This window comes from Sylvia atricapilla, chromosome 2, assembly GCF_009819655.1.
Source record: "Sylvia atricapilla isolate bSylAtr1 chromosome 2, bSylAtr1.pri, whole genome shotgun sequence".
In the NCBI taxonomy this organism is placed as follows: Eukaryota; Metazoa; Chordata; class Aves; order Passeriformes; family Sylviidae; genus Sylvia; species Sylvia atricapilla.
The window spans coordinates 82,354,729-82,379,824 of record NC_089141.1 but is presented as its reverse complement, the minus strand read 5'-3'; the positions used below and the strand labels follow the sequence as shown (position 1 = coordinate 82,379,824).

At 41.2% G+C, this 25,096-nt stretch overlaps 1 protein-coding gene across 2 annotated transcripts; it reads left to right on the top strand.

Annotated features, from left to right (window-relative positions):
- The first annotated feature begins 6,956 nt into the window (after positions 1-6,956).
- NIPA1 (NIPA magnesium transporter 1) lies at positions 6,957-22,457 on the top strand. Of its 2 annotated transcripts, XM_066313574.1 has the most exons (5): positions 6,957-7,187; positions 10,441-10,488; positions 14,427-14,517; positions 15,760-15,920; positions 17,199-22,457. In XM_066313574.1, the coding sequence occupies exons 1-5, from the start codon at positions 7,028-7,030 to the stop codon at positions 17,708-17,710; spliced, it is 972 nt and encodes a 323-aa protein (XP_066169671.1). In that variant the 5' UTR covers positions 6,957-7,027; the 3' UTR covers positions 17,711-22,457. The 2 variants fall into 2 exon arrangements, with proteins under 2 accessions (XP_066169671.1, XP_066169672.1); XM_066313575.1 differs by lacking the exons at positions 6,957-7,187; positions 10,441-10,488 and adding an exon at positions 12,128-12,202.
- Positions 22,458-25,096: the final 2,639 nt, after the last annotated feature.

The window sequence follows — 25,096 nt, the reverse complement described above, 5'->3', positions numbered from 1 at the left end:
AAATAAATTTCCCTAGAAGGTAACAATACCATTCTGACCTTACCCGATATCTTGATGCCACATTTAACACCAACAAATACAGCCTTGTCTTATTAAAAGGTGCAGATCAGCATGTGCAATGATTGTGGCACAGCACTGAACATCTGCTGAGCACAGTGAGATTAACCTCATGCCAAATGCTTTCCTTCCAGAATAGGTCAATAACTACAACAGCTGGCTTTCATTACAACTCTTTAACCAGATGTTTTACATATTAAACTCTATTTTAAATATTAAATACTGTCCTTGTTTCTGCTGGGATAGAATTGTCTTTCAAGTAGCTGGTAAAGTGTTGTGTTTAAAATTTAGTATGAGAATAATGTAGATAACACACAAGTTTTTTAGTGCTTGCTAAGTAGTATTGATACTAAGTCAAGGAATTTTCAGCTTCTCATGCACTGACAGTAAGAAGGCTGGAAGGGCACAAGAAATTGTGTGGGGATGTGGCTGGGACAGCTGCCCTAAACTGCCCAAAGGGATATGCCATACCATAGGGCAACATGGCTCAGCATATAAACTGCTGAGGAGAGCTGGCCCAGGATCCCTGCTCAGGACATGACTGGGCATTGCTCAGTGAGAGGTGAGCAATTGCAACACCTCTTCTAGATGTTAACATCATCACCATCATCATCATTTTCTTCCTTTTCTGTCCCATTAAATCATCCTTATCTCAACCCATGAGTTTTCTCACTTAAAGTCTTCTGGTTCTCTTTTCTACCCCAGCTATGTGGTTCTTCATTGCTGGATGGGGTTAAACCACAACCAGTACGAATTACTGCACTAGCTGTGTCTGCAGCTGATCTCTAGCAGATCACAGAAAGCCTATTTCCATCATGCACTGTCTGGCAGACTCTCCCTAGAAACAGTTTGTATCAGCCTATCATCATTTCTTCAGCTAGAACTCTGTTTTGACCATTAGTTGGGAATCCCAGAATCTCAGCATTGTTCTCCCAGAGCAGACAGACTGCTTCTCTGTGCTCTCAGATGCAACACTGAGTGATGTTGTAGATGTAGCTTTGCTGCTGGGAAGGTACATATTTAGTAAATTGAGCATATTTCTACGATGGCATACTGTAAACACCTGGAACTAAGTAACTGGGTCCCAGGAGCACAGTGGTTTTACAGTTTGCAAATGCATGGTCTGTTGGAAGTGAAGCTTCAAGAGGAAAGTAGTTAAATAGGGACCATTTTCATGGTATCCTATTGTTTGGTTTGAAGGAAAAAACATTCCGTTCAGATACACTGCCATGCATTTTCAGTTTTCCAACAGTATTGAATGGTGAAACCCCATTCGAAAGTACCCACATAAAAATAAAATTTATCATGACATTCCAGATTCAGAGTACAGTATGTGCTCAAGGGTACAAAGATTGATCTCTGAACAGGCAGCTGACTGCAATGTTCCTTGAGGTGTTTGCTAGAAAAGATTTTTTGTTGAAGAACAAGGTAGTAGAAAATCCATACATACATTGTTGGAACTACCCAGCAAGTCTGATGAGTGAGTTTACTTGATTAATAGGAGTGCGTGCCTCCAATGTTCCTCACTTGAGAGAATTTTAATTCTTCAAAACTCCAAGGTATACCAAATGTAGTTTTCACTCACGGTATTCAGCAGCTGGCCAGCTTAACAGGAGACTTCCACCACAGGTGATTCAATGATTACAATATTTTATTTAGGTATGCAACTTATGAAGCAAAAAAGATCACCACATCAAAACTTATAATAACATACAGACAACATTGTAAGTTTGAATCACAGGCCAGAACTCCCTTTATCTCAAACAGAAGATTAATATGTCTGTTTAACAGACAAGGTATGGGAAAAACAGGCAAATTCTTCACATGAGAGATTGTAATAAAGCCAGGGCAGGGGGCTTTAAGGTGATTGTGATGACCATGCCTTGGAAGCCCAATTCTAAAGGTTGATGCTAAAACACTGTGCTGGGCTTTTACCACACTCCTAATACAGGAGGAAACAGAACTGGATTTACATATGCTATACTCATCACATAAGGGTTGTGTAATCAACTTTTGGCAATCAGCATTGAAAAGAATGGCTTTGTCAGAGTTTGCAATTAATGTAGGTGAACTATAACATCTGCTACAGGATTAACTGGGAAACTCCTGCTTTCTTCTGTGTTCCCTAGTCATAGAGCACTCCAGAAGTTTCTGCAGAGCAAATGTGAGCAAACGTGATGTTAATTAATGTGGATTCTCTGCAGCATGATCATGCACACTTATCAGAACTAGCTATCTCATTTCTGCCTGCTGTGTGAAGGACAGGTTTTCTTTGAAGAGATCTGTTTTCCTTGCAGAAAAGCTGAAATGGTATGGTCTGTTTACAGTAGTCTTGCCATACTTCTTGTGTCAATAACTTAAAGTCAGTCTTGCACCACCTCTTCAGGATGCTGAAGTTCTCCAAACCCCCAGAATTATGTGTGGCCACTGTCATTTCGCAGAGAAGTTGTTTACCATGGGCAAAAGTGGCAGCAAAGCCTGCATTACTCATTCAGACCAGACTTCTGGAACTGCACATCACTAAGAAGCTTCCTTGCATCAGCCTTGGACACTTTGAAAAATGAAGCCACCCTTCACTTTTCTGCTTAAGACTGCACTGAGTTGCATTGAATTGCAACCTGGTGTCCTGTCCTTGAAGAGAGCTGGTGTACACCAAGAGCTACCTTTCCTCTTGTAACCCATAGGACAGAGACACCACAGAAGCTTGTGTGAGCTCAATATTGCAGATAGAAGGCAGCATTTCATTGCAGTCCTAGACAGTCAAATTCAGGCACCAAGGCTGAGCTTAATTTTTAGTTCCAGCTGCAGAGGAGCCAGTCTTATGGCCACTGTCAACAGTGCGGTAGAACTCAGCAATACAATTCCATTTCACAAAGATCACTCTGGACTTTAAAAGCCCAAATCTGGGCCCAAAGACTCAATGGAGTTCTTGTTAATGAAAGAGAGGACCAAAAAGCTTACAGGACCCATCTTTGCAGAGCAATACCTTTGAGCAGGCTTCCATTCATTCTCCCATACATAGATATGGATGCCCATAGCAAACCGAGGGCTGGACTGCAACAAAGGTTCAACTCTCTTCCTTTCCAAAGCAGTGATCCGTACCAGTGATGTCCCACTTATACCAAAGCCACTTTTTATGCACCAAGCAACTGATCAAGACTGCCTATAAAGGATTTTTAGAGTTTTTCCTGGCCTAGGTTCAGTGGATTATTACACAAATCTTCATATAACTGCCCTTACTTTTGTCTTTGGTTCTCAAGAGCTAGAAAAGTAGGATTTTTGCTGTCTTTTTGCTGTTTAGTTTGCAGTCTCAGTTCCTACTGCTTCAGTTGCTGGCACAGTGGATCTTTATAGTGCTTCTGCCAAGGAGATTTACTGCTGTTGCTTCAGGGTCTGATCGAGCTGTTGGTAAATTCCATCCTGCTCTCCCAGCTATTTTATAAAGAGTTGCAGATTATCTTCTGGGCTCAGTTACTGTATTTTCATTTTATGCCAGACACGGAATTATCTGATTTTCCTCTAGCCTTGATAAAACAGCCCAACAACTGATTTAATTAAAAAAAATATTTTTGTACATAAACCAAACATAACAGAGGAATCCAAGACATTACAGAGGAAACAATAAATGCCTTTAGATCAGGCACAAGCCTTTTTCTTCCCTCTAAAATCAGGTGAGGAAATCCTAATCAGAAAAGGTCCATTAGCACAAACAAACAAACAAACAAAGAGTGTAACATCTACCAGCTTTGCTCACTCCCTTTTAACTCCAACTTATCTCAATCACTCATCCCTTCCTTTGGACAGGAGACTTACAAAAGTCTAATAAATACTCCTCCTCCCTCTTGGCTGATCCATGCTAACAGAGGGAAGCAGAGTTTTTTGGAGGAAATGCCACATAAATCTGAGGTTCTTCCTATGCAATTTGTGTGTTCATAAGACATCCTGACATGACATTAATAACACTGTGCATTGCAAGGTCAAAGCCAAAATAACCTAAAGCCTTTTGTTTTGCAATACATGATGACACAGTCTGGGCAGAAGGAATGATGCTATCACAATTGAAACTCAGCCCCAGAAGACTAGACGGACCTAAAGAGTTTATATGTGGTATACATGTAATAGTTAAAAAAAGGTCACATTATTTCCATTCAAATAATGATAAGAGCTGTTTTCTTTGAGGTACTTCTATGTCTTGGTCCAATTTGTCTTTAAACTTAATAATGCAGATGTTGGGTGAATTCAGGCTAGTTTTCAAGATATTTGCAAATTTAATATTTATCACTGCTGCACATATTATTTTAGTCTATGACTAATCCTTAGGAACACTAGACCTTTTATATGGCAAGTGCTAGAGTAACTAACTGAATAAGGCAGATTATGTTAGAATTAGGTATCCAAATACATGCTTTGCATATATAAGATTTATAAGTAGGGTATTAGATTTACAAGTTAGATATAAAATGACATGGCTGGAGTGAAATGAACTGCTTCCTTGAGATTTCTGGTACCTGTTTTTGTCTTGGTTCAACCACGCCAGAGAGAGATTTTGGGTATAAAAATTGGCCAGGTTTGAGCTGTGTTTAGAAACCTGCCTGATAATCAGATGCAAAAGCTGTTAAATATATATCATTTTTTCACTGTGCAAGCCTAAATTATTTCCTGTAATAAATTTTTCTGTACATGTTACTAGGCTGTATATAGATCAGAAATGGATATTTATAATTAGCCTGTATTTGTCTTCACCTCTATCTTTGTTTCCAAGGGTTGCTATGGATAACAGTTCTTCCACTTCCTGTGCACTCATTTTGCAGGTTTTGTGAGTCTCACAAGGATGAATCCTCTCTTCCATCACATTCAGTACTGCTACAATAACCTGATGAAAAAACTAGGTGAAAATATGGGCACTACTGCAGTAAGTATTACATACCTTGCCATTAAACCTTAAAAAAATCATCACAGTGTTCCTGTGCCTTCCTAGGACAGCTGCCTCAAGCAGTGTAGGCAAACCAAGAAATATGCAGACAAGAGAAATATTTCCAGGAGTTTGCCTCTTCACTTAACTCATATTTCTTGGGAATACCAAAATGTATGTTAAGAGCCCTGCCCAATTGTTAAAAATTACAAAAATGTCGACTTTCATTTATATTAAGCCAAAATACCACAACTCATTTCCTTAGACAGATGTTGCCACAGGAATCCATTACGGATTGATTTATTTCATCATATATCTGGAAATGGTAAGAACTGCAGTGAGATACCTGATACGAAATATTTCTGCTGAGCAAGGAAAATTACTTTCAGGTCAGCACTTTATCTTTGAGAGACTGAGTTCTCTCAAAGAGAGACATGTGGCCCTGTGATGGCCCAGCTGTATTGGTACCAGAGGGATCTCCAGCCCTGCCCTGCAATGGCAGGATGGCTCATGTTCTACCCTGCCAGAAGCTGGAAGATGCTGTATAATAGCTGAGAGAGGAGGTTCATAAATGTGGGCATCTGACCTTGCTCTGTGTGATTAGAAGAGAGTGAACATTTTCTTGGAAATAAAAGCGGGTTTTTGGATTTACTGGAGGAGTGATTATGGATCCCCCAGTTTTCGGCAATGTGCATGCCTGCTGGCAGAGGCCCAGCTTTCCCAGTGCCTGGCTGACTGCCCCGCTCTGCCCCTCACATTGACCCGGCGCCTGTAATGGCAGCCTCGACCCCGGCCTGGTCCTGCCGTCACAACATCTCACGCTTTCGGGCGGAGCGGGGAGCGACGTGGATTTTAGCAAGCCCACAGGAAAGCGAGAGAGCTGGAAAGACGCACTGCTCCCACACCAAGAAACACTGGCCCGGAGAGACTCGTCCGCCCTGCAGAACATCCCTCTGCACGTCCTCTCGCATCCCTCTGTCTTTCCGCATCCTTTTGCCCTGCTGTCATCTCCCTCTTCTTCCACATCCCTGGGTATATTTTTCCACATCCCCCTGGTCTCCGCATCCCCCTACACATCGCCCCGCACCCCCTGCCCATGGACGATCGCAGCTCCGAGCTTCTGCCCGGTGTCTCCACACGCCGGGGACCCCCGCCAGCAGCGGCAGCCGGGTGCGGGGTGCTGGGTGCCGAGATGCCGGGTGCCGGAGTGCGGGGTATCGGGGTGCTGGGTGCGGGGTGCCGGGGTACGAGGTGCCGGGATGCGGGGGTGCGGTGTGCCAGGGTGCCGGGTATCGGGGTGCGGGATGCCGGGGTGCCGAGATGCGGTGTGCCGGGTATCGGGGTGCCGGGTGGGGGGGGCGGGATGCCGGGTATCGGGGTGCGGGATGCCGGGATGCGGGGGTGCCGGGTGCCGGGGTGCCGGGTATCGGGGTGCGGGATGCCGGGATGCGGGGGTGCCGGGTGCCGGGGTGCCGGGTATCGGGGTGCGGGATGCCGGGATGCGGTGTGCCGGGTGCCGCGTATCGGGGTGCGGGATGCCGGGGTGCCGGGGTGCCGGGATGCGGGGGTGCAGTGTGCCGGGTGCAGGGTGCGGGACGCCGGGATGCGGGGGTGCGGTGTGCCGGGTATCGGGGTGCGGGATGCCGGGATGCGGGGGTGCGGTGTGCCGGGATGCGGGGGTGCGGTGTGCCGGGTATCGGGGTGCCGGGTGCGGGGTGCGGGATGCCGGGATGCGGGGGTGCGGTGTGCCGGGTATCGGGGTGCGGGATGCCGGGATGCGGGGGTGCGGGGTGCCGGGTACCGGGGTGCCGGGTGCGGGATGCGGTGTGCCGGGTATCGGGGTGCCGGCGGAGGGGGCGGCGCGGGGCCGCGGGGCCGGGCCGTGACGTCACGCCGCCGCCGTCCCCGCGCGGGACGGGCGCCAGGAGCCGCGGTGCCGCCGCTCCCCGCCCGGAGCCGCCCCCGGCGCAGCGCAGCGCAGGGCGGGTCCCGGCGCAGAGCCGCTGCCGGGAGCGCTGGGCCCGGGCAGCCGCCGCGCCTGCAGCTCTCGGCGGGGCCATGCGGATGGCGGTCGGTGCGGCAGCGGGCGAGGGGGCAGCGCAGAGCCCCGGCCCCGCCGCCGTGTCGCTGGGCTTGAGCGTGGCCGTGGTCTCCAGCCTGGTGAACGGCTCCACCTTCGTCCTGCAGAAGAAGGGGATCGTGCGGGCCCGCGGGAGAGGTAGGGGCCCGGCGCTGCGGTGGCGGCGGGTGGGAGCGCCCCTCCCGGGGCTGCCCGGCCTCTCTCCCCACGCCGGTCAGCTGCCGGCTGTGCGGGGTCCCGGCGCCGTGCGGGACGGCTCCCCCGCCCCGGGCCCGCTCCCTCCCTCGCCCCGCAGCCCTGCCCCGCGCTGCGGCGGCCGCCGGCCCGGAGCGAAGGGCGGGAGGCGGGGGGCCCGCCCTGCGGGGCGAGGAGAAGGGCCACCCTCGGCTGTCACAGCCCGTGTCGGGGCTTGGCCGTGTCGCCTGGCGCGGGGGACGCCTTCCCGGCGTCTGGACCCCGGTGCGGGCTTCAGTTTGTCACCCTAAGCGTGTTTGACATCAGAGAGAGGTCCGTGGCTGCCCGGGGCGCAGGGGAGGTGATAACTGAGCGGAGAGGCAGGTGGGGGTCAGTCAGGATGAATCCGCGGTGGAGGGCAGCGAGGGGTTGTTAACTGCGCATCAGCAACAGCTTCCTGATGTACGGTCAGCGCGCTGGTCTGTCGCGCTGTAATACAGCACTGGGGACTTGTGTGTTGCGTGCACTCCTGTCCATACACAGGCCCTTCTTTTTCATGTACTTGTGCGACTTTACCACCAGTTTCTGTGGCTTAGATACTGTCTTGCCATGAGCAGCACCAGCGCATCCTGTAGCTTGTTTACTCCAGCTCTTCCACAGACACAAAGTTGTATCAGTCACATGGTGGGTTCCACTTCTTGAGAAGAGACAGATCAGTAACATGAAATAATTTATTTATTATATTTTTCATATTGAAATCCCATGCCTCGTTATTATTTCCTGAGGTGAACATATTCAAGAACTGACTGTGCTGTCTAGACAGTTTAGCCAAAACAAAGCTGTAAATTTACAAGTGTGAAGATCTTCTGTATTTTATTTTGAAATTGGAGCTCTACAAAATATGCAGCTGAACAGCATTTGCTAGTTGTATTTTCATGCTTTGAATATAGGAAAATGCAGTTTAAAAAATGTATTAATTTGGTTTTAGTATCATGCTTTCATGTAAGAGGAAGACTGTAAATACAATCAAAGCATGATGCCTTTGAATTGTATTACAGTGGTCAATAGCCATTTGCTTTTGTAGCTGATGATGTCTGTGTATGAGCATGTGTCCATAAGTTCCAGGAACTCTTTTCTATGAAAAATCCTTTTTAGTTCCAGGACAAGGTATTTTCTCTGTATACATTGCACATTTGTAAATATGTACATATATGTACACATACAAATAATATACAAATAAATATTATATATATTTTTGTCTTCCATTTCCATTGCCTGCTGCATCTATCATGTTCAGGGTGAATGCAGTGAAGCAAAGCAAGCTTGGAACTATGTTACTGCAACCTGGCAATTTGATGTAAAAAGTTTTGGGGTTTATTGGGTTGGGTTTTGGGGAGGGGGGGTTGGTTTTTTGGTGGTTTTTTTGAGGGGTTTTATGGGGGTTTTTTTGGTTTTTTTCTTCTTTTTCTGCAATGACCTTACATTTAAGGGCATCAGACAAACTTTGGTTTTGCAGGCATAGTCTTCCTCCAACATGGCTGTAACCCATTTTGATTGTCCACAGTGAGATCACGTTTGTATCATAAATACAAAACTTTTTTTGTGGGGGGAAACAATGAGAAAACACAAGAGAAAAATAATTTTGCATGCCAAGGCGGCTGGAGGAAGTTTCCATTTTGAGTGTACCTACTCTTGAAAAGCTTTCAGTGGAGCCCTGGGTTAAGTGAGTGATGGGCGTGTGCCTGCTTTCTCAGTGCTAGCAGCTGTAGAACTTCCTGTTCTGAAGATGTTACTGGTGTCTGTGCATCTTGCTGAGCATTTTATAGTTCTTTCTATTGGCATGCTCAATGAGGAGGCATCCAGAAAAATATCCCAGGTTTCTATTTTGTGTTATGAAGCAGTAGGGTTCTGCCTTGAATCTAGTAGTTAGAGCTGTGAGTCTGAGATGGCCAGTGTCAAATGATGTCTTTTTTCCATTGCCTTCAGTAGGTGTTGTATAATTAACAAGGAGGCACTTCAAGTCTCTACTGTCTTCTCTCTTGAAGCAATAATATAGTACTGATGTAATTAGCAATTCTTGTCTAGTTAGAAACAGCAGTGGGTGACAAATATTTTGCGAACTTACCTTACTTGAGTCAATATTTTCTATAATTTCTGCCCCCAACAGTGTTTTTATTTTATACGCAATAACAAAAGGCTAAAAATTACGACGCCCACTCTAAAGCTGGCCATTTTCATTAGTCATATTTCATCTCTTTTCAATTGTATAGTGTGATTTCCAAGTGCTTAATACTTAATATGTCTCCAGAGTTAGTGGTGACTTTTTGTCATCACCGAGTTAGTATTTTTCTTCCATTTGGGATTTCAGAGTAGGTATAATATTGCCTACTACTCCAGCAGCTTTTGAGAGGGCATCTTCCCAAATGAATGCAGAACTGTATTGCTAGAAAGAGGAGCAAAACAGAGGACTGTGACTTGATGCCAAGGCTGTGCTCAGAGAAGGCCATGCTTTAGAGAGTGGTCATGAGCCTTGATGTTCTACAGCAGCAGAACTTCTGTGGTGCACAGGCACCACCTGTGCACATCCCAAGGCGAGAGCTTATGATTTTACAGTGAAAATAATCATCCTCCAATTTGGGATGCACTAAGGACAATGCAGAGTTTTTACTCCTCTCTAAAACAGGGCACTATGTCAGGAATTCAGAGGTTTCGGTTGTGGCATTTTCCAATACTTGAATGCAGGAGGATTGGGTGACGCTATGGTCCTGCCAAAACTGTGTGACAAAACAATTTCTCAGATACAATTTTTCTGATCAATTTCACTGAGGTTGTATTAACAAACTAACTGACCCAAATCATGTTCTGTTTCTATAGGTTTACAGTTCTCCTAGAAGTGGTTCTAATTTGTATGTTTAAATGTCACCTTCAGAAGCATTTGGTGACATTTTGGATGCTTTTCTACGCAGTACTGCATGTGTGTCACATAGGTACTTCAAACTGGAAACCAGAACTTCTGACTAACACATTGTCTTAAGAAGGTCTTACTTGGAACCATAAGCCAAATCCAAAATTGTTTTTTTTTTTTTTTTTTTAATCTCACATTCAGTTGCTTTGAAGAATGGGTTTAAGATGAAGGTCCTTAATAACTGAGACTGTTGTCTTTCATTGTTCCAATATTGCTTTCATATTTTTCTAATACATTTTCCTATACTTCCAGGTACTTCGTACTTAACTGATATAGTATGGTGGTCAGGCACTATTGCAAGTAAGTATCTTACAAAGTTTTAATTTTTTTTTTTTTTTTTTTTTTTAAGTTTTTTTTTTTAGAGAGAGAGCTTTGTTTGCATGGTGATAGGAGACATCAGGAAATCTGGGGTTTTATCTTGAATCTCACACTCCCTTGTCATGAAATTCCCATCCCTAGAAATATCCCACTTTTAGTAAACTCTTACTATGGCTACCATGCCTGGTGGTGTTTGCAAAGGCAAAGAGCTGGGACAAATGTGAGTCAGACGTCTTTCCACATTTCCAAACCATTTGGTACTTGCAGCCCTTGGCAGCCACACACTGCTCTGACTCTGGGTTCCTGCATGGTTTGTGTCTCTGTATTACACTGGCCAGCTCAGTTCTTAATAAAAGTCAAAGCTGAATTAAAAATTATCGCTCTGCACAAAAGGGCTCATTGAGCGCATGTTATGCTTTAGATCAGAAAGCATTTAACCAGACTCAATTAAAAAAAAAGAAAACTCTTTTGATTTCTAGTTCACCAGATACAGTTTCAGTTTTGCTTTTAATCTGCAAGATCAATGCAAAGCCTTTTGTGGTGCTGTTATGAGATCAGTGTAATTTTACCCTTAATATCTTTGTAACTCTGCTAACACCAAGTTCATTCTCTGATGTGAATCTGGAGCTTGGGGAGCGACTAGCTTTCTCCTCTTACACATCACCCCTAGTTCCACCCACAAGCTTAGAATCATACCCCACTTTTAGACTCTAATCCAGCCTTTTGTGACTTATTTGGAAAGTTCTGATGCTGTTTCTGAGAAGTATATGAGTCCAGTTATGCCCCTGGTTTTGTGGCAGAAAGGTCTCTGATTTTTGGTTTTGTTGTCTTAAAAAGGAATGCAAAAGGAATAAAAACCGATAGATCTCATTGAAGGACAAAGTTCACAGCAAGTGTAGAAGCCAACAGAGCTTCAGAAGAAAAGTCCTCAGTTGATTGAACCTGAGTTTAAGTAGTTCTTTGACAGCTTCCTCCCCTGACAGGATCACTACTACCTAAGTAGAAATAAATCTGTGCGCCATTGATCATTCTTGAGGCTCCTATCTATAATCTCTAAGCAGAAGGAGTTAAAAAAAGGGAGGTTTTATTACAGGACTTATCTTGATGAATCAGAGAAAACAATTTCATGCTTAAAAGAGCTGACTGAATTGAATGAAGGCAAAACAGCTGAAGGGAATGGCATCAGTTGGCTTTTTTTCCAGTAGCTAGATGCAGGTATTTCAAAACAAAACCTCAGTAGCTTTACCAAGGAACTGAGCAAGAAGAATTGCTTGTGGATATTATAGACTCAGAATGGCAGCACAGTCACAAAAAGCAATAGCAAGGGCCAGGTAGGCACCTATGGGATGCAGAGAAAGGTGCAGTTTGGGGAAAGGTGTTATTTGTGGAATTAGCAATACCCCCAGTTATCTGGGTGAAATGATAACAGCTGACATCATTTTCTCAAGCAGAGAATTTGGAGTTTGGATGACTAACAAAATCCACATAAACTCTATCAACTTGTTCTCATGGTATTTGTTCAGATGGTGAATAAGTGTTTCTGTGTTGGCATGCTGACTCAGCATAATGCTGCCCAGCCGTTTGTGGGCCCTGGGATCCACTGGATTACTGAAGACTTCAAAGGAAGGGCTGCAGAATCTGCTAAGGGACTTTTCCTTTCTCTGTAGTCAAAAGAATGATTGCAGCATGTGTACAGGTATTTCAATGAGCATTAAACTAATTAATTGGCTAATTAATTAGTTTCAGTGCAGGTTTTGATAGCAGCATAGATGCAGCTGGTTCTTACAGTGAAAACATCTGCATTAATGTTGTATTACAGATGGGGAGTACACTTGTGAAGTGCATCTCCTGTTTGTCACCACGGATTGGGCTGTATTTCACATTTCATAGCAGAGCTGGAGCTCCTGACCTGGTCTTTAAAATGAAACTAGGTTGGAAGATGAATTCTAGGAACATACTTAATGCATGTGAGCTGCAAATAGACTTTAAGTTAGTGGGAGGAAGCTGAAGTTAGTCTGAAATAAATCCCCTGACATGCCTAGAATAGATATCTTTTGCTGTACAGGTCTACTCCTGGTCTCCTTGCTAATGCAGACATGCCAGTGTGCATCAAATTTTGTCTTGCAGTAATTTTGAGAGTACTGGTACCTGTTTATCATATTAAAAGCTTGGTGTGCCTTCAAGAATGAAGTCAGGTCTTGATTTACAGCACTGATGTGTCTGATGAGGAATTTCTGTTCAGAGAGGACTGGATAGGTCGGCAGCAAAGGTCCTCATCATCAGGTAGATGGTAACAGTTACTGAGATTCTTTTTTTAATTGGTGTTAAGTAGTTCCTGGTCTGTCATTTGTGGGGGTAAGGGACTGTTAGTACTACACCACGGTGATAGGGAAAACCTCCAGTGAAGTTCAGTTGCCTTACAATATGTTCTGTTTGGCTGAAGCTTCAGAGATCTACTTCATGGATTGATGTTGGTGCCATCTGTTAAGAGTTCTTTGAACAGAAAGTTGAGACACCTGACCTCCAGACAAACAATCTTTTGTCAGAGTAATTTGGAAATGTATGTATGTAATCTGCAGAAATGCAGAGTGCCAGCTGTGGACCATTCTCCATCCAAGATCTGCCCCAGTGCCTTCAGATGCCTTGAAGATAATGCCAGAGTTGCCACACAGATCTCCAAACAACCTGAGGCTGATAACCGAGTTACTCTGCTCCCAGGACAGAGACACCACCACTGTCTCATGTGCCTTAGAAATGCTGCTCATCAATTTTTCTCTCACTCCTGCACACAGAGAAATCCTCAGTGAATTTAATTAGTGTATTTTTCCAAACTCTGCAGTTTTGCAAGCTTGTTTGTCTCCTTCGTATTTCCTGTAGGTTACACAGGTCTTCAGCTCTACTGATAATGAGAGCTGAATTGGTAAATTAATTAATGCTTGCAGAGTGCTTTGCAGATGTAAAGAATTCGATGATAGTAATGATATTTGATAGTTGAAGGCAGTGCCAGCCTGAGCATAAAGACATCTTGGATTCTTGAAATGTTTTTAAATGCTGATAATGACTTTTAACAGCAACTGGAAATTTGAGCTGTATGTAATTGGTGCTCAATCTTAAGCTTCTTGCCAGTTATCACAGACCCAGTAACTATGCAAGTGTGTTGACCTATTATAAACTTGCCAGCACTTGCAAAACTATCCAGCTTTTATTTTTTAACTGAAAACTTGAACACATGAACTGTTCTCACAGGGGGGATGTGCAATACTGTGGTGTATCTTGGAATTTGCTTTTACTGGAGGAAATTAAAAATAAGGTTGAGGCTGTTACTGTGGCTTGTCAGGCATGTTCTTTTTACACTTGTCAGGAATGACTTTGGATGTTACATAGTGTTAGGAAAAGTTGATGTAGTGTATTGAAGAACCCTTATGCATGTACTTAGTGTTTCAGTAGAAGATTCCTCAGCATTGTCTTTATTTCCTCCCCAAAAAGTAACACTGCTGTTAGGAACTATAGTCAAGTACATTTGTTTTACTTGAATGCATGTTCTAAAGATGAAACTATGGATTATATGTACTTTCATCCCTCCCCATACAAATATTTGAGTGTAATACTGAGATTATAATCCATGAGTGTTTCTAAGTCATACAGAGTCTTATTTATAATTAACTAAGAGAAGTTAAAAATGAGATTATTTACTGTGCCTGCTTGGATACTCTTGTGTGGCAAATATAAATCCTGCATTAACAAATACAAAACCATAGAAAAATTCCAGCCATCTTGTTTATGTGCAAAATTAACAGAACTAAGCAAATTATAACATCTGTTTTCCAGTAAGGTCAGTCTTTCCCAAACAGTGTTGGGCAAGTTTTGATTACTTATTTTTACAAAGGGGTTTAAAGGCTTATTTCTGGTTCTCTTGACAGTGGCACTGGGTCAAATAGGGAATTTCTTGGCCTACACTGCAGTCCCAACTGTGCTAGTGACGCCCTTGGGAGCTCTTGGCGTTCCATTTGGGTAAGAGTTTGCTTTTCTTGTTCTTATCTGGATATCATTACTACTTAATAAAATTTAAGATGGACTCAGTGCTCACTGGAGGTCCACTGAGAAACATCGGACTTACGGCTGTACATGGTGTGCTGTAATGGCACTTATTCCCGTTTTCCCTAGGAAAGCTGGGCTGGGGGAAGGCAGTGGTGAAGAAGGATTTTCCTGAGTATCTTCTCCTTTTACTTCTCACTATGATTTGGAACAGATTAATTTTTTTTTCTCCCTTTTCTGTGGTTGTTCTGGACTTTTCTGCCTATTCTCTTGTTCACATTCCCCGTACTATGTAAATCTTTCCTTTTCTCTCACAGTCTTTCTCTACCCTGCTATCCAAAGTCCTCATGTGTTTATTGATGCTGATTTCATTTCATTGGATCTGGCCTCTTTCCAAGGAGGAAAACTCAAGGGAGTTCCTTGTATATGCATGCCCCCAGCTTCTTAGAAGTTGTGTTTGTGGGAGGCACAGAAAAGACAGTGAATTTAAGGAGTTTAGTATGTAATTAATGTTTTGTAAATAGATGAACTACAGTTGTGGAATCACTGCAGTGAAAAAGGACAACTCTTAGAAAACATAGCTGTGCAGTGCCTTGAGATTTTTCTGTTGCACTGGTCATCTGCTTCAGAGTGTAGTGGGATTGCTTCATGTCTGTCTTTAGTTCTATCACTATGAAACACGTTGATGGTGCTCTAAGTACCACCTATTGTTTTATCCTAGGCCACATATTTTTGTTAACTTTGGTCAGCTACCTGTGTCTGAGCTGAGCCCTGGGATCTTTGTAACCAAAGGTCACTTATCTTATGACTGCTTAGCACCTATAAAATGGGGCTTTGTGAGAGCTCACCTAAATGGTTATGAGTAGATGTCTGCCTCAGAGATCAGATGTTGGTTTTGGGGGTTTTGGTTGTTTGGGGGAGGCAGGTTTGAGAGAGTGATGTGATTTTGTTTTCTGGGGTGTTGTGGCTAGGAGTTTTGTTGCAGTTTATGTCTTGTTTTGTTGTGTTGTTTTGGGTTTTTTCCCTAAGGTGAGATGTCAAGGATTGAGTAAAGCTGCAAATGGATGAATCTTTCCTCATATAAGTCAGAAATACATTTTAAGAATTCATCAACGTTTTATAGTATTCCTTTAAAAGAGAAATTGGTATGGCACAGCACTATTAGAACATTATTAACCGGATGTAGTCAAACTTCTGTTTTTCTTCCTCTTTTCAAAGGTCCATCTTAGCTTCTTACCTACTGAAAGAGAAACTGAACATTCTAGGCAAGCTGGGATGTTTGCTGAGCTGTGCTGGGTCTGTTGTTCTCATTATCCATTCCCCAAAGTCCGAGAGTGTAACAACTCAGGCTGAGCTTGAAGAGAAGCTTACAAATCCAGGTAGTTTGTTTTTTCATTAATTCATAATGGTTTTCTGAGGCTGAGCAGGAGCACGCTTGAGGAAGAGGCTTAGCATTTCTACCAGATGGGGAAATTGACTTACGAAGAAATTATGACCTGACGGAGGCAAACCAGTACAGGTTTTGTGTAGGAAAATTATGCCCTGCTCTTCTTAGAACTTGTCATATTTATTGGGACCTACATGCAGAAAGGAAAACATGGATACTTTCAAAAACATTATCCTGCACAGCTAGCTCAGAACACTGGCCAGCTGAATTGGTGATTTTACAACATTATGAAAAACTCTATCTTGCTATTTAAAGATGAAAAGTATAAATATAGGATCTCAATTTAAGTTGTTTTATACAAAACAAACAAAAAAATACTGTCTTTCTTCTCTCCTTTATTTCTCCATGTTTTTTTAATTAGAAGTTTATACTAAATACCAGTTATGTTCCCAGATTTCTTTGCACAATAAAGGTATGTAGAAATAGGCTGTTGAGACATATGCTGAAATGCCTGTTCTTTCTCACCAGCTGGAGGAGTTCATTCTGGTATTAATATGTTCCAGCCCCATTTTTATTTTTCTTGCTTAAGAGCTAAACTGTCAACTATTGTTTTTCATGTATTTGCTTTAAGTGAGAGAAACTCAAACCTAATAACATCAGCTATTCAAAAAATCTGCAAACAAAGAAAAGAAAACAAATACCTTGGTCTCAATTTACCATTTAAATATGAACAAAGTGCATTGGCTATATATTTTTTTAAAACTCTAAAACATGAATTGTCTTTCACTGATCTTACATGTGTACTGATGGTATAATGTAAGTAATAAGGCCTCATATTTTTTCTAACTGTCCCTACTCATGTGCTCACCCTAGTGGGATCTAACTTTATGTTTCAGCTCTTTGCTGGATCTACACACTGTACCTTAATCACCTGTTTAGGAATGAAGTGTTATCCTTCTGTCTGATATAGGAGACTTCAAGGACTATAGTCCTAATGGAAAAGAGAGTAAGGTTAAAAAAGCCATCTCAAATGTGCCACAGTGTGTAATTTTCTACATGGTTATTTGTTTTCCCCAAGAAAATGACAATATCATTAGTCATGGATGCCAATATTTCTGGATGCTCAGTGATTTGGATCTATCTTGAATAACAAATCTTAATTGTGATGTATACCTGAAAGTCACTGCTAGGACATGATTTGCCTGCTAAAACTTTTAGAAGACCGAGAGTTCTTCTCTTGATATTTTCTTGTTTTCTTTTTGTTTTCCAGTTTTCGTGGGTTATCTCTGCGTAGTGCTGCTAATGCTTCTCCTGCTTATCTTCTGGATAGCTCCAGCTCATGGACCTACTAATATTATGGTTTACATCAGTATTTGCTCTCTGTTGGGCAGTTTCACTGTTCCTAGCACAAAAGGCATTGGGCTGGCTGCACAAGATATCTTTCACAATAACCCATCAAGTCAAAGGGCTCTGTACCTCTGTCTGGTACTTCTGGCAGTATTAGGATGTAGCATTATCATTCAGTTCAGATACATCAATAAGGCACTGGAGTGTTTTGACTCCTCCGTATTTGGTGCCATCTACTATGTTGTGTTTACCACTCTAGTCCTGCTGGCTTCAGCCATCCTTTTCAGGGAATGGAGTAATGTAGGAGTCGTAGATTTTTTGGGCATGGCTTGTGGATTCACCACAGTATCTATTGGAATTGTTCTTATACAAGTCTTCAAGGAATTCAACTTCAATATTGGAGATTTAAACAAACCTAACATGAAGACAGATTAAAATATTTTTGAGGGGAAACTGGATGGCTCAGGGAAGGACGCAGAGCTGTTCATTTCTAGGTCACTGTTTCAAATAGGATTTGGGTTGGTAACTATCCTGTGACAATTTGGTGGCCTATGTGAAATGAATTGGACGCCTCCATCCAGTTTCAAAGAACAGCTGTCCATATAACCCAGTCAACACAATAAATGAACTTAATTGGAACTACTGATTGAGTCAGCGTAGAGACCGATGTATTTCCTCACTGTAAAAGGTAGCCCATCAGAAAAGCTCTGTGAATATTCTGAGAGACCTGTGTGAAAGCTTGTATTGTGTCTTCTGAGGTACCATTTCTGTGGGCAGAGGACATCAGTTTCTAATGCACTCAATCTGATACCTTTCATCATAAGTGATGTATACCTTAAAATAAGGGGGAAAAGTAAGTGGAGCGATTTGTGAATCTCAGTATAGCAATGTCTTCACCATCAAGGCTATGGATTCTTAGACAAATGTTGGTTGGATCATGGACTCCAGATTTGTTCTTTTTAATGACTGTCTTGGAAACTTTGCTTGCCTTGCGGTGAAGACACGAGGGAGTTTTAAATTGAATTCTTTATACAGAGCAATGGACCCTTAAATATCTTTCACTAATTACTTATCAGTTCATGGTAGTGTCCAGGTATGCATTTTTCTTTGTAACTTACATACGTTAAGACATACTGCATTCATCTGAGAGTTTTTAATTGGGAGCAGGTAGAAAGACTGTGAAGGATGTGGAAATGATGCACAGACTCATTGCCTACATGGTGGCTTATTTGTAAGCAGCTCAGAACTGTTTCAGTGCCTTTGCAATCAAAAAGCCTGCATAATCATGAATGTATTTGTTTCAGATAGCCTATACCGGCTTAATAATTCAATTTCACTGTCTACAGTATTGGACTATATTCAAATTCTAAACGCATAAAGCATCTAAAAGGACCATATCTCTTTGGAAGAATTTACAAACCTGAACTGAAACCCCTGGATGCCTTGACAGCTTCTGAAAAACTCATAGTCCTAATGGGAAGAGGAGTGTTGAAATCAGTCCAGCATACCTTTATTTTCGTGTAGTGACTAAATGCAGGAGACCATTTTGTGAAACAGCTAATAAATAGGGACCACAAAAAAAAAAAAAAGAAATTAAGACAGAGAAGAGCATGAGATTTCTCATAGCTCAAAAAAGATGATCTGATGGTCTTGTAATGTGGGAAAAGAAGGTAAAAGACTGAAAAAACTAAAGCATTCAGAGAGATTAATTTTAAGTAACTGACGGGGACATACCTTCAGATCAGTAATTCAGAGACTTGTGTGAATGGTTCAGATGTAATATTTTGACAAGCAGTAGCTTAAGCTACAATGGGGATGACTCTGAACAGCTTAGTTTAAACCATTTAGAGAATATTGATAAGGAATTAAATAGTTTACTTCATATTTTACTTATATTTGGTAGCAGAAACATGATAAGTCAAAAAGCCGGAAACTTGAAAAGCAATGAATGTTTGTTTCCATGTAAGTACAAAAATGGAAGAGTACAGTGGAACTCAACATCTCTAGATCAGAACATTTCCCGAGAAAACAGAAAATCCCCATGGGATTATGAGGCAGTATTTGAGAAAATTCACAACACTTTACCAAGAAATCATGAATGTAGCTTTGTAGCTGCCTGACAGGAGCATGGACGTTGATTAGTGGTGAGTAATACTGTCTGCTCTTGTGCTGTTTTTTGTTGACCTGAATTGAGGTTTCCTTAAAACTCAGCCTCCATTTTCATTTAAAATGAATGCTGTACACCCTACTAATGACAGCAATAATGGCAAAAGTGAATACAAAAGATTTAGCTTTCTGAAGGAACTGTTCTGAGGGAGTAAGAGCCCTACTATGTTATTTGCAAGCTTATTTTAAAACTCTGTATTGCAGGGGAATGGCTCTGAGTTGGCAGAAATGTGCGTTTTTATAGGTTAGCACACAGTAACTGGGTATCTTAATGCAATAGAGTAGCACTAGCAGAGAAAAGACCATCTTCCCAGATTTTCAAATATCGTTCAAGGTTTTAGAAAGTTTGAGAATTGTAGATGAGAGCAATTGGGCTATGAAATCTGGTTAAACTAGCCTCTGTCCATTATTGGAAGATGGTATCTTGGTTCTCAGCAAACACATTTTGTCATATTAACTGCCTTTTTTTTTTTTTTTTCTATTGAATTTGGAATTGCACATAGGTTATGAGATCTGTACTAACCTACTTTTTAAAACAATGTTTTCTAAAGCAGTCAAATTGTCTTTTCAGAATTCAGCTTCAGAGTTCATGGGTTGTATGTTGATTTTGTATTAGCCTTTAATCTCTATGAAAATCCTTAAGTCAGAATGGAAATGTAGTCTCATGCTATTCCTCTTTTGGCCATATTTGTTTGTCTTGGTTGGTTTTAAAATTAATTCTTAATTATTATAAAGTGCCTGTCCTAGTATGTTAGATGCATATGCAAATCCTTAGTAAATATTAGATTCAAAATAACTTGATTGCCCTGTCTAAACCTTGACATTTCCTGCACCACACAAAGTTTACTTGGTAAGTGCTCACTATGCAGAGGAAGAATAAAGTAGCAACCGTGTTCTGTGGTCCTCTGACCATTTTAACCACTGATAAATGTCAGCATAGTTTTCTTCTCTTCCCAGCTGCTCCTCGTCTGTGATGAGCTTTCTAGAAATGCCTAATTGACCTTGATGTTTAAAACAAAGATGTCAAAAGCCAGCACATAAGGTGAAAGAAATTCTTGTGGCCTTGCACATCATTTGTATCTGCAGCCTTTTACTTCTGGAATGCTAAGTAACTGAAAGTTTTATTTTTGCTACTTTGTTCAGTGTGTAGCAATGTTCTTTCAAGTTCTGCTGTACCTGGATCTGGTTCAGTTCTAATTTTAGAAATGTATTAGCATTTTCTGTTGTCACTGTTGATATGATTCTTTCCCCCTCCATCCCACGCTCTCCTCTTTCTAGGTGTCCTACCTTTTTTAGTCCCATTGCTTTTCTGATTTAAAAGGAGGCACTGTTGAAATTGAATTTTAGCTGTTCCCCCTTCCCCCCCCCCCCTTTGACAAATAAGCACTTTGGATAAGACTGAGTTCCATCATCTCAGGGAGCAAATGTGCATAAGTTGTCTCCTGAGCTCTGGCATCCCTCATGGGTCTGCCCTTTTCACATTCTCATTGTGTTGTATGCATTGATAGCTGCAAGCCAGGTGACTTCAGTTCTGATTGCAAAGTAGCAGTGGGAGAGGCTACACCTACAAAAAGTGGACTCATCACAGTGGTGGAATGCATTTGAATTACGTTCAAATCCATATGAAAGGCACTTCACTGTGTATGTCTGACTTCTATTACACTTGTCAAACATATTTACTTGGTACTCACTTGAGAATAGGTCTTTTATCATTATCCCTTCAGTGTATGGAGGATTTGCATTTGTCAGTCACGATGATCTCTATTAGGTGTCAAACACAAAAATCCCTCAAATGTTCAGTAGGAGAATAGAAACCTTTTTGATACAACCAAAAAACCACATTTGTTACACCTTAAATACTTCTGTAAAAAAAGATATCTAAACAAGTTATCTGTTGTATTGACTTTCCAGGACTCTGTATGTGTAAATAGAGCCTATTTATTAGTGAGCTGCAACTAACATTAATAAGAATCTGTCATATCACAGTTTGACAAGTGAGGCTTCCTATTAATAATACTGATTTATATTGGAACATACGTATTTTTCTGAAGCAACTAGCACTGAAAAATCGAAACACTGGATTAAGTTACTGAAACTCTAGAAAGTGAGGTTTAGCTTTCATTTAATTTAAAAAACATACAGGATTTGTATTTGAAGAAATTCAGAGTTAATAAATAGGGGGTGCTTTAAATGGGAAATTGCACTCCTCCATTCTTGTTTCAAAAATATAAGACATCAAGGATTCTACAGATATTCCCCAGTTGTCTTGAGACGGTGTAACTGCTGATGTTTTACTGTTAAATCAAGCATTATCAAATGTTTATCTGTTACCTGTTATCTTTGTAATAATCCTTTGGTGCTATCTGTGGGCTCACAGAAGGCAGAATTTTCATGTGTACTGTGTTAGGCACCAATGTTGTCAACAGTTATCATTACTAGTGCCCAAGTGTACCAGACAGCAATGTTGAAATGTTACAGATTAAGAAATTTCTTTTTAAAAGCTGCACTTAAGTTTGGGGTTTCTTTATTGTTTGCAGTTGTGTTGGGTCCTTCCATGTCCACATCCCTCCCCAGACGGTTGCTCTGTAGAGTGGAAAATATTACACAAAAGGGGTATTTTTAACTATTTTTTTTAAAACTGTGGCACTTTCTCTCTTTTTTTTTTTTTAATTTCTTTTTTTTCCCTAGAATGTAAAAAGTAGTTGTAATGGGATATAGGGAAAAGGTAGTTGGCAACAAAAATACAATGTCAGGTTTGGTTGCTTCAATGCTCTTGCAATATAGTTACTACAGATTACGTAAAAACAGTTTATTTTATTAGCTTCCAAATAATGTATATATAGATTTGTTAATGGCTTACAAGTCAAGCTTACTCTCTTTGCTTTTTAAAAAATAGTTATAGGCATGTTGTATTTGCCTTGTGTAAATTATAAGAGGCTATTTATTAAGTTTTCTGATAACTAATCTATTTAATAACCTGTATTGTTTTAAAATAAATGATTTATTTCTAGCTCAATGCTTGTTTTTGTGACTCATTTTTAGCAAAGGGGGTCAGGGGGAATCAAGTTTCCCACACACTTCTTTACAGGCTAATTCCAGTTCATAAGCCTAAACTATTTCCATTACCCTTTCATAAAAGAGCAGCCTTGCTTTTAGTCAGAATAGCAGGTTCCTGCATGAGTACAGATCAGTTGGCTACAAAGGGCTCTGTTACCCTATACTGGTATCTACCAGCAGGCTGTAGTCTTAATGTCTTCACTGGACTGAAGTTTGCTCACAGGTAGAATGAAGACTCCTCTGGCAGAAATGTTTGCTTGAGTCACTTCAAACTCTATTCAGGGTGAACACGTGCTCTGTTCCTGCACTGCTGTACACTGGTTACTTGCTAGAGCTTCTATTTCAAGATTTACTGCTGCACAGTTGGGTGTGCATCGAGTGACAACAGCTGTAAAAAAGTCTGTGTCACTAGTCTAATTTACTGTCTCTCATAATAGCTCTCTGTAGAAAGAATTGCTTGGAAAATTAGTGTCACTGCCCATCTCATCCTTCACCTGAAATTCCTAGCCCCTCATATCTAGTACTGGCAAATACATAACTTAGAGTGTCTGTGTATGTGTGTGTCTTAGATTTTGGTTTGCTGGGGTTTTTTAATGGTAGGATTTATGATTAAGAACTGCTTCATTCTATGCATTTGTGTTTTAGGGGATGCATTGATATTACTGCTAGTCAAAATTCAAAGTTATCTTTAAAAAAGGAAACTAGGTCCTCAGTAATATTAAATGTATGCGGTGGAAAAGATGGGTATGGATTTTTTTATTGCAATTTTATTTATAAAGATACTGATAATATTAATGCAATATACAAGACAGACCAGAAACCTTGAAAGGCTTTCACTTCTGCGGCATCTCTGATTTTTAAGTAGGTAGGATAAGGAGGCTGTATGTTGTTAGCAAGAAAATTCAGCTATCTGTTCTTGTCTTGTGCCTCTCAGGAACTAGGCCTCTAAGGCAGCAGCATTGTGGTAAAGGCAAATGTGTCATTTACATCACTGGTATTGTTGGAAGTCTGGGACATAATCAGTCCTAAGCATATTTACCTCAGCAACACAGTTCATATATTTATCTCAGCAATGCGGTTCATATTGGAAGAACATTATAAACAAAAATTGCATTGTGTAAAAAAAAAATCCTGTTGATTTTTGTGAGGTTTGTTCTACAAATTTAAGTCTTAAGCAGTGTCTCTTAAATTCCTTGTGACACTGCATATATCATACAAGTAGACTCACAGCTGTCTTCACAAAACACAGCATGGAAGTGGTCACCAGAGACCCTGTTAGAGCTTCATGAGGTTATACGGGTGTATTTTTGCTCTTTGGCCTTTTAAACGTTACAAGATGTTTATACACACAGTGGATACTAAGCCCTAAAAAAATCCTGTCCATAGCCATGCAAAAGGACCTACATTGACCACTCTCATGAAATTCCTTGGTCACAAGGATGCTTTGTGCATCTGGATTGCCCCATGAGAATGGGTTAAATTAGGCAGGTTACCACCATTCTCATGCTTGGAGATCTTGCCAGATACTCAGCAAACAAGCCTGAAATACTGTGCTGTTTGTAATACTGAAATACTGTTGTAAATTACTCTGAGATAGTTTGAGTATTTTCCATTTCTGAGCATAACCCTTGGCTTTGAAATAAATATTTAATGTGCCAAATTGAAAGCACTTGAATTCGTACTTTGAACAGATGTATGTTAAGCAGAACGAGCAGCTGAAAAAAACACAAGAGAGGGGATTAACAAAACAACTGAAGTTCCAGAAGCATCTAAAACGCTTAGTGGAGTCCAGTTAATGTTTTCAGGTATTTATTCATTATTGTTTTAGCTTGGTTGAGAGGTGTTTTTGAAGGGAGGAGAGCAGAGGGAGACACGAGTGGAAAGGGAAGACTAAATTGAGTTGCTTTGGACATTACTCTTACCTCAGGAATATGTGCACGTACACATTATCAGCATTTGGCATGATCACAGGCACATGAAGTTCTTTAGTGCCTTTAAACTTTGAACCTAGCTATCAGCACTTAGATGCTTCTGTTTATACTGTACTGGTTTAGGTGGTACAGGTTTTAATTTTTTAATCCTTTGGAGAAACCATTTTCACCAGCTGTTAACTTTTTCAAAGACTTCACAGTTTTGGTATCTTTTGGTAAAACACAGAAAAGCCAGTGTCCTACTGTGTCAGCTAATGATTGTAAATTGCTTAACAGCTTTTTTATCTTAAAGTATATTTTTATACACACACGCATATAACTCTATTTTGTAAGTGGAAAATTCATGTCAAGAGTACTAGATTAGTCTTATGTTGGAGAATGTTACCTTAGAGAATAAAATCAGCCTAACATTTATCCATGTGCTTTGAGTGGTGTAGAAATTTTAATTTTTGTGACAGAGGGACCATTTTTGAGATAAAACAAAATGGGTAACACTATGAGGAGTGGCTTTGTTATGGGTAGCCTACAAGGGAGCACCAAGATTGGTTTTGTTTCCAGGTGTAGCAAAAATGAAAGTAGCTGCTTGTGCAGACTGGGATAATGTCAACACAAATCCTGAGAAGACTAAAAAGATAGGAACTGCTATCACTAAGGGATGTGAGAAAAC

Excerpts from the sequence above, each read along its gene's own strand:
- NIPA1 (XM_066313574.1), top strand. The coding sequence starts at position 7,028 with ATGCGGATGGCGGTCGGTGCGGCAGCGGGCGAGGGGGCAGCGCAGAGC. Across the intron at positions 10,489-14,426 it reads GTGGTCAGGCACTATTGCAA|TGGCACTGGGTCAAATAGGG; the intron begins GTAAGTATCTTA and ends TTCTCTTGACAG. Across the intron at positions 15,921-17,198 it reads AGAGAAGCTTACAAATCCAG|TTTTCGTGGGTTATCTCTGC; the intron begins GTAGTTTGTTTT and ends TTTGTTTTCCAG.